General features: G+C 40.9%; 1 protein-coding gene across 3 annotated transcripts in view; it reads right to left on the bottom strand.

Annotated features, from left to right (window-relative positions):
* Positions 1 to 423: 423 nt before the first annotated feature.
* The window catches only part of LOC136429920 (blastula protease 10-like), a 34,539-nt gene continuing 24,960 nt past the window's right edge, over positions 424 to 10,002 (bottom strand). For all 3 annotated transcript variants that reach the window (XM_066420086.1, XM_066420084.1, XM_066420085.1), the window contains exons 2-10: positions 7,038 to 7,159; positions 6,133 to 6,250; positions 5,603 to 5,741; positions 4,946 to 5,030; positions 4,494 to 4,606; positions 3,839 to 3,929; positions 3,381 to 3,513; positions 2,627 to 2,785; positions 424 to 2,177 (exon numbers count right to left, since the gene is read on the bottom strand). In XM_066420086.1, the coding sequence (XP_066276183.1) occupies positions 1,927 to 2,177; positions 2,627 to 2,785; positions 3,381 to 3,513; positions 3,839 to 3,929; positions 4,494 to 4,606; positions 4,946 to 5,030; positions 5,603 to 5,741; positions 6,133 to 6,181 (1,020 nt within the window). In that variant the 5' untranslated portion in view covers positions 6,182 to 6,250; positions 7,038 to 7,159 and the 3' untranslated portion in view covers positions 424 to 1,926. The remainder of the gene's footprint in view (positions 2,178 to 2,626; positions 2,786 to 3,380; positions 3,514 to 3,838; positions 3,930 to 4,493; positions 4,607 to 4,945; positions 5,031 to 5,602; positions 5,742 to 6,132; positions 6,251 to 7,037; positions 7,160 to 10,002) is intronic.

Here is a 10,002-nt window from a genome sequence, read left to right as displayed (position 1 = left end):
TTAATCACTTTTTTAGTACTGCGGCGTATAAGTTCCAACCAGCACTTTTTCTAACTGGGAAGCAGGCAATGCTTGCAGATTGTTTGTACTTTTATACATGTCTTTATTTCTCTGTACTTTCTGTTTGTGCGACTATATGAAGGGACATCTAAAAAAACAAAAATACAATACATGTACACAACGCTTTTATTAACATATTACGACCATGATTACAATTATAGATACAAAACAGATCATTGTAAAAATGTCATCAAGTATGGATTAATTTCATGCCATAATTCCGTATTGTTGACTCATATACGGTTAATCTTTAGCCCTTTGGTATCATTTCACACATTACATACTCAGCTACAAATGCCCCGAACATTACAATGAGGTTTTTCACATCATATAAGATAGCGATTGGATGCATACGCATAACATGAGTCCCCTTGTAAATACAGAAGAACTCACATCAGTGCAACAATATACATGTACAGAGGATACAGACACGTACCGTTTTCATATTCAACTTAATAAAATACCCCATAGTAACAATGTGCAATTCACAAGGCCGGGTTTCTTGTCTATGTCTATCTTGTTTCTTTCGCCTGCGAAAATCATCGTCCCTTGTTTGTGTGTGATCATTCATACATGAAGAGGACAAAAACCTTGCCCCTTTCTCGGGAAACCTGGAGATAAATTGAGTATTTTCTGTTCTTAATTAAAAAGACAGGACTGAAACGAGGGGCGCAGTACCAGTTCTAAGAGTACAAAGACATTTGCTATTCCAATGGTAACTATCCCTTTGAAGCCATAAAAAAACATCATATCGTCATATATTGAGTACGTAACCAACAGAAATGGTTTGTGATCTATATGATACTACAACCAGTCAATCAGTATCTACAACAAAAGAAAAGCAAATTAAACTGAAATTTGTGGTTTGTAAATTAAATATTGAGGTAGCGTACCTTTTATGGTTCACCAATGATAGTCTTCATAAAATTTTAGCAATCATCCCCAATTGTTTTGTTTGGATTTTCGTTCTGTTGATACAGCTAACGAGCACATTACTCTCACATGTATCCATGTTTAAACAACGATAAACAAACTAAACGATAATACAAACGTAAACGTTTCGGTCCTGCTTACATGGCAGCAGATTCCTATAGTAACTTGACACTATTCCTATAGTATCACACCACCTTTGTGGCTACAAATATGTATTATCGGCGCACATACACAGTATATAGTCAACCAATGCCGTATGGCAACAGCACGGGCAAGAAACAGAGGACACTAAACAGACGGTCCGTATATTTACCAAAATACACGGTATAGGCCAGAAAGTGTTCAATGAGGTCATAGAAAGCAAACATACACTACATGATTTTGTTGCTTTTCCAGTTTTTCATATTTTTCTTAATTCATTGACAACTTTTCTTATACTAAGAATTTCAAGAACGAATAAGAAAAAAAGGAAGATTCTTTCCATGGAACTTCTCACAAGAAGAAACACTTTCTTGATTTCCTTATGTTATAAAACTGATTCTCAAAACGATCTTCGACGTTAAGAATTTCTAGAAATTCAAGTCTAAATTTCTTGTTTTCATTGACTACAATATCATGTTTTAGAAAGCTCTCTTCTTTTAAGGACATTTTTCTGTGTCTAAGAAGAAACACCTCTTCCCTCATGACCTCAATGAAAAGTGGCCTGCGTGCCGATTTGAGCTTATCATGAATAAACAAAGATTCAAACAAACAAACCGAAAATAAGAAAAGTTATTTTTGGTAGTGTATTGCTCTAGTAACATTGGTCGTCAATAATCACATCTATAAAGGTTCGTCACAGTACTCCCAGAAGATCCGTATATCCCTATATTGGCCAGAAAGTGAACACTGATGTCACACAAAGCAAACCTATGGCTCTAGTTACATTGGTCGTTAATAATCACATCTAGGTACGTCGCAGTACTCCCAGAAGATCCGTATATCCCCCACGTAGCACCAGGGTTGCGGGCTGCCCGGGTAGGGGTTTCGGCAGTAGTTGTGGTTGCCGATCCCGGCCGAACCGTGCGGGTAGGACAGGGTGGACACGTCCCGGTCCAGCGTGTTGGACCAGTTCAGACAGGAGTGGCCGCTACGGGTCCAGCTCCGGGAACCTCTGTACGTGTTCCCGTTGCCTTGGTAACAGTCTGGATGTAGAGAGAAGGAAAGCATATTAGATACAGTCCAGTTTAGACCAATGTGTTCTCCAAGCTGAGGTGGGCTAGTAGTGGCCGCAATTTCTAACGCTGTCCTCTCGTAAAATTGCCACTGCTAGCCCCCCGATCGAAACCTCTGCTTCGAGAATAGTATCTAAGCCTTTCATTGTAGTTGGGGGTATCTGCCATACTGTTATTCATATTTGGATATAATACATCTTCACCCTTTGACATATTTTGTAACACCATTGTCTACTCATTACTATTAAATGGACTTAAGTGCATTGCATGTCTAGTCCTTTTCGCCGAAGAACGACATTTTCAGACTTTTCTATAAACATGATTGCCTTCATTCGTTATCTGACTTGTACGCCAACATCCCTGTCAACTTCATAACCCTCTAATGTATCTATCTTAACGCAATATGACTATAAACCTACCTAATCTGTGCCTGTGCCCGCCGTACCCGTGTACGATCTGGGTGGACTCGTGCGGACAGTCCGTGGTGCCCAGCCCGTGGTACCCGGGACACATACACCGGCACGTCGGCCCCACAAAACTGTTGGGCGTGTTACACCTCACGTAGGAGGGGCAGCGGGCTGTAGGACGGAGGAAAAAGACATTCTACCATCCTTAATCATAAAAGAATATACTTGCAAAGGATATAAATATAACGTGTGCTGTAGCTACGTAGATTGAATTCGATTCTGATCTTAGAAATTATTCTCTCCTCGGCTTGTCACCACGATTTTATTTTTTAAAACAACCGAAAACAAACAGTAAGTGGCAACCGACGAACTTTTCTTCCCCGGGCCCCGAATTGTGACAATCAACATTCAGCTAAAAGTACCTCAAAGAATAAGTCACCATTTTGATGTTCATAGTTTTGTAGATTGTACATGTGTGGCTGAGAAGCCTCTAGAATTTAATGTACCGTAGTTTGCCAAAATTGAATTCCAATTATAACTCAGCAACAAATTGATATGCAATCATAATAACTTTATTGCACAACACTTGTACACGGTATCTAGTGGTACATTATTACAGTTCCATATGATAAGGCTAGTATGGGATGAGAATGGGCTTTTACAATCATTGGATGAATTTTTAACGTTTAGACAGTTTTAATACATTTTCCTATGTACATCGTGCGGGAGCTGTCACAGGTTATTATGTACTTGAATATAAACCTACCTGCACATTTGTACATCTCATTGGTCATCTTGATGTCCAGGAATGACAGGGAGATCCTCTGACCAATGATGTTCTGGTATGCCGGGTCGCGTGTCTCGATGGTGCGCATGGTGTGGGCGTTCCAAGAGAATTCCTGATAACGCAAATAAGAGGAAACTCTTTGGCCATCATTCCACTAGACGGCGCTCTCATTGCAACCTCACTGCAACCCATACTTTCATAATTGAGAATATCATGCAAAATGTAAAAGTATGATTGAAACACAAGAAAACAGCCGAACCGTAAAACGATTCGTTCTTTATCTACGAAATTCGTTGAGCGCTCTGGTGAAAATAAGATCGCAGTGAAAGCGCGGCGAGACTTGGGTCACACGTTAAAAGAACCTGTCATCTTATTACTGAAAAAATAATATCAACGAGCAACAAAGAGCATAAATGTAAATCTAGAGTTAAACTTACATTATCTCCGTAGTGCATGATGGACAGGTAGTCGTACGGGATATCGAATGTGTCAATCATGTTGTAGCCGAAACGGAAGAAATGGCGATACCTATGAAATGAAACATTTTAAGAATAAAGGAAACAATTTTACTTCAATATATAGCACTGGATTACAATATGAAAACATCAGACCTTCCAGATGTCAATCCGACATCTTTCATCAGTGATCAAAATATTTATGGCTAATATTCACAAACGTGTAAAGGATACATACTTTCCATCGAATAAATCTTTCATAAAGGAAGACAAAGATAATGTAGATTGCACTCGTCTTTCAAATAAGTAGCAACGAAAGAAGGAGAAACATGATTTTTGAAACAAAATGAAGTCAAGGTTCTCTCATTCCATACGTCGTGACAGTGTAACGTGTACGTATATGACTCTCCATGGCACATAATTCCACCCCCCTGAAAGATACGTCCAAACAGATCTCCAACCGAACGTCCCCCAGAATGATACACTTCTGTTTATCCAAACTGTGGATACCTTGGTAGGGGCCCCGGGGTGCTGCACTAGAGATCTCTCAAAACCCACTGTTTTTCAAAGTGGCGGATTTATGTAACCCGGCGGATTAATATTTATGGAGATTAGATGCTGTACATCGAGTCCTTACCTTCCCCATCGTATATTGTCCCACTGTATCGTGACGTAATTGTTTCTGTCCGGTCGCGCATGCTCATGAAAGAACCCAATGGCGTGTCCCATTTCGTGAACAGCAATGGCGACCTAGATATTTAGACAAGGAACAGTGAGATTTTTATGGCTTTAAGAAATGTCAACACATGTTGAATGTATATATGTATTTAAACTGGTTCATTATCATTATACACCATACATACACAATAAAATGTACTTTTGTGGCCCGAGGGCTAGATTGCAGTGTACTGTAAACACCAATGCTCGTAATCATACTTGAATTTTGAAACATACATATAAGATAAAGATCTACAAAGTGTTGGATGCGCAGATTTTATTATGGAGCTTTACATGTTATGAGCAAGGTCTTATTTTAACTTGATAAAAATGGAAACGTCACGCCTGATGTGTAAAAGTAGTTAATCTTACCGCGTATTTACTCTGTAAACATTCGTTGCCCAGCGAAAGCTCCTGTTCAGGGGTCCACCAAAACATGCCCACCTTGCTCCAACAACTGCAACAGAACCCAATAGTCATAATTTCTTTCGCATGAATATAAAGTAATGTTAATTGTGCCATTTACTTGTGGAAATTTGTTTTGCCCACAAGACGACTAATGCTACGGTCACAATTGCACCGCTGCCCGGAGGGGGTGTAGCCCCGGCCGGGCTCCAAGGACACAAATTTGTCCCGATGGACTGACGGATACCGGGGGATGTTCTCGCGATTAGCTTACGCCGTCTATTTGTTACCGGGTCCCGGGTTGATTTTAACTCCAAGTTAAAAACATCCCGGGGCCCGGCCGTACCCAAAAATAGCCCAGTAGCCGTAAGCTGTCCCCACGGTGCCACGTAGGGGTCACCGCTCCCAATTGTGACCGTATCATTACCAATCGATAGATCTAACAGTATATCTGCATCACTTAGTAGACAAATACAAGGCAATGTCTTACTCCCACACATAGAATATTACTTGCATGGTGCGGGGTTAGGAATTTTCAATATCCCTATTCAATATCCCATTTCCAATGTATACCGTTCATTACATATTCCATCCATAGACCCTAAAGCTAGCATCTGCACGTACCCTCTCCCCTTGACGAACTTGATGTAGTTGTCCGTGGGCAGGTTTCTCGCCTGTGGGCTGCCCAGCGGCACGAATCTGAGGCACGTGTGCTCCTCCCAGTGTCTCATGGCTTTGATCACTATATCCCGTTCCCAGCTGTCTACAACACGAAATACATACGTCATACACAAGAAAGGAAACGTCATCAGTTGTGAAGTAGTTACACACGTCATACGCAGGAAATAAACGTCATCAGTTGTGAAGTAGTTACACACGTCATACACAGGAAAGGAGACGTCACCAGTTGTAAATAGTTACACCTGGCAGGTGATATAATTTGAAAACACTTTCGTTAAAAAACAAAAGTCTTTATCTATATACATATTTAGTTCCCCTTAAGCTTGACTGCAAAAAAAATAAATAATTGAACTTCATTTCTAAAGAATTCCGTCTGGGTAGACAACTTAATATGAGATATGTGAACTTCAAATAATTTCCTCGTTTGTACAAGAAAATAACTTTTGACAGGCAAAATACTTGATGAAACTTACTGAATACAACATCAAAAGTGTATGGAATGATGCCATGTGGCCACCGCATGTACGGGTTCCGGATTGCTTTTCTTTTCCGCCTGTGGTGAACCGCATTGTTGTGTATCGTGTTGTCGTCCTGTATTACAACAGAAATTAGATGTTAGTTACGGTAGCCCTAGCCTAAATGTCATCCTTGTTTATTTAGTTCCAGGGCTCCTATACTCCCCGTTCACGAACAAGGTTGATGAAGGGGAAGTATGTGAGCCCTGGAACTAGGATGGCACTCAGGCTACTGTAGCTCATATCAACAGCCGATTCTTTAAGATGAACTTCATGCAGTAAATACAGTAGCAGGCAATATTAAATGAAAAGCAAATAAATAAGAAAGCGCATTAATTCCTATTCAATACAAGAACTAATGAATATAGCAACTCAGCTGAATACTATGGGAACGGCAAGGTACAACTTATGACTTTGTATGAAAGCAACAAACATAGAAATGGACCGGATTTGAAACGATGAACGATATATAACAGATACAGCTCATGTTTTACGTGTTTTATAATAACCAATGGCAAAATATTGAATATAACATAGTAAGATGTTGAAAATGATTGATTCATGATTCATGATCAAATGAGAACAGTGCCATTCTCACGATAGTTGAGCTGCCAAACAAAAAAAACTCAACAAGTAGTCCGGCAATCATCATGGATATGTTTTCTCTTTTTCTTTCCTCATCATAGTAAACACCTTTTGCAACGTATAAAAAAATAGTATCCTTTTGCAAGTTCTCGAAAAAGTACAATTTCTGTCAATAGAAACGTCATTGCCAAAGCAGTTTTTCCTCTAACGCCATTTCTTGTCCTGACATCTCGAGAAATCTCGCGAGACGGACTACGGCAGCTGAAGTTGGGATTTACGAGAGTGAAAGTTTGCGCTCTGCCTGTGTCACGCGTTTCCCGACAACCACCACGGCCGCGCCCTGCGTCGTCCAATCGTCATGCTTCCTCAGCGCCTCCTGGTAGTGGCCCAGCGGATAGCCCTGCAGAAACGCAACGTGGAAAAACTCAAATCTGGTTTTAACAGCAGGCAGGGCAAAAAATACCTCTCAATTCCTATAATGCCATTTTTGGTAACTTGAATCCAGAAGCCCCCGTTTATTTCATTCTATTTATTTATACAGGGCAAATATAGGTGATAGATGATCTTGTTATTTTAGGTAAAGTGTGCACCTATAAAAGCGGGAAAGGCCAACAATGCTACTTTTCAATCTTTTCTTAATTCTGTGAACTTCCATAAAGTAGAATATTCTATATCTATTAGAATATTACGCCGAATGGCGGTTATACCGGCTATATAGATACAGATACAGATTAGGAGAGGAAAGCCGTAGAAGCATCGGGGCAAATGGGGATTTAATGCTGTTGACCTTTTCATTATCAGCATTATTATTTGAATTACTATCATTTGTGCTTTTTGTTCAAACGGATGGTTCGATGTATGAATTTTTATGGATTTATGAATAGAAAAAGAAGAACAAAAGAAACGCGCGCAACGTGGAATATCTGTCAAATGCATCACCAACTAAACAAGGGATACAAAAACCGGAAGTACTGGTGCAGTACCAATGTCACACACCAGGGGGCCAACAATTGACCTAGTTGATATGGTCGAGAGAAGGTTATAGGAGACGCATTCCTCACACACATCCTGAACTTGGACAATTCCAACCTGAACTACATCACATATGACTTCCATGAACATTTGATGAGTCCCCTTACTTGGAAAGAATTCTGGTAAGTTGGTTACTAAATGCACACGTTGATACTACAGTGCAGATACTACTAGTGTGCATCTGTTCAGTTAAGTACATTTTTTTTATCAATGAGGTTACAAACAATGTGTCCACACAAGCCCCTGTCGAGAATGACAAAGCTTAAAAGGACATTCTGAGAGAAGTATGCATGTGTCAACCAAACGATAAACAAAGCGAGCCCTCCCCTGCAACATTGTGGGTTCCATGTGCCTCACAGGGGTTGCTCTGATGCAGCCTTCAAGTTCAACCACTGGAGATTTTATCTTCATAAACCACCTTGCTTCAACTGGAAAGTCATTTAGAGACATTCAAACCTGCCGATTTACTGTCTTTGGCAAGATGGGGCCGTATCAAATTTAAAGTGCGACCATATTTTGTGTCTTTGACACAGCAGTTATTATACCAATTTTGACGAGTCCCGTAACCCCCAAAGGGAATTCCAAAAGTGCTTGATCTCCAAAACATTCTTCGGTAACAGGTAAACAGCCCCGAGAGGCGATTCTGGCGAGATTGTGCTGCTTGTACATTTCCACCCCTCTTCCTTTGACACTGTATACTTCACAAGTTCCCCTTCACTTAACAAAGGAAGGTGTTCGTTGATTGACGATGATCCCATAAAGTATTAAGAGTTAAGTGATGGTTGGGCAGCCTAATCGTCACCGACGTGTTGCACCATTTAAAGCTCAAGAGGCTGATGTTGGCAAACATGGAAAGAAAGGAGTCGATCATTTGTTTGACAGGAAGCAGCCGAAGGGCATCTGACTCCTGGCAGCGACCAAACATGTTTTGAGTAACTGGAAACATCAGTTGACAATCAACGTCGTACAGAAACTAACAAGGTCCAGGCAGGAACCCAGTCGTTCACGCGAGGGCAGGTAGAAGGGCACGGAAAGCACGTAATATACTATTATTATGTACTATGAAGTACATTCTATCTGGCACCAGTACGTTTTTCTACTGGTCTTGTTGGCGTAACGGTTAGGGTGCACGTGCTAGGCACAGAACCACCTATGTTGTGCATTGGGAAAGGCACTTGACACTACTTTCCTTACTCTACCCAGGTGTAAAATGGGTACCTGATTTCGTTTGGGGAGGTAAAAGGTGGTGGATTCATCACCAACAACACTTTTCTCAAACGTTTCGTTTGTAATCAGCACCGTTCTTTCATTTGTATTCACACGATAGCCTGCAGCTGCAACTCATGATTGATTACCTCCAGCCGTTCCCCTTTCTTACTTTCAACTGAAATCCTATTTGGCTGAGGGACTAAAACGTGTTTGTACTGAGATACTACCCCCCCCCCCCCCATTCCACGAGGACGGTGATCTCTGTGACCTACAATTTAACAGAGCGCTCAACGAATTTCATAGATCTGAATAAAAACGAATCTTATTACGTTTTGTGTGTTTTGCTGTCGTTTCAGTCATACTTTCACGTTTTGCATGATGTTGTAATTATGAAATCAAGGATTACACAATCCCAATTTATGTCGCAGCGAGGTTGCAGATCGATCGCCGTCTAGTGCAATGGCACCATTCTGTCACAGTGAAACCAAGACCACCGTCTTTTGTCACAGTGAAACCAATACCACCGTCTTTTCCCAATACCTCCACCGTAATCCCCTGCTTGTGTAGAATCAGTAGGGGTCACACGTAAGCCGGACATTTTAGCCAAAAGGTGCCTTAACGTGAAACGGCTGTAACTGTTGAGGTCACCGCTTGGGTAGATTAATGACCGTTGAGCGGAAGTCTATAATCTTGAACTTGTAACAGTAGGACGCTCTTGTTAAATTGCGTATGTTTAACTTGGCAATGGACACTTAGCAGATTGTAATGATTGAAAATCTCCGCTTCTGATATCCCGATAAACGTGTCCTGCCTATCACATGCGTGGCCGGAAGAACCGTCAACTTCAAGACAACTATTTTGGACTGACAAGAAAGCAAATCACTTCCTCTGTACAAGCCAGTGCAAACGAGAAGATGTATAAGGCCTTCAAAATATGCATTAGCAAAGTACCAGCTAGTGGATAATGCACCAATAGCGTGAACAAGACAACCAAGACGCACC

This window comes from Branchiostoma lanceolatum, chromosome 3 (genome assembly GCF_035083965.1).
Source record: "Branchiostoma lanceolatum isolate klBraLanc5 chromosome 3, klBraLanc5.hap2, whole genome shotgun sequence".
NCBI classification, from domain to species: domain Eukaryota; kingdom Metazoa; phylum Chordata; class Leptocardii; order Amphioxiformes; family Branchiostomatidae; genus Branchiostoma; species Branchiostoma lanceolatum.
This window is presented reverse-complemented; position numbering and strand designations above follow the sequence as displayed.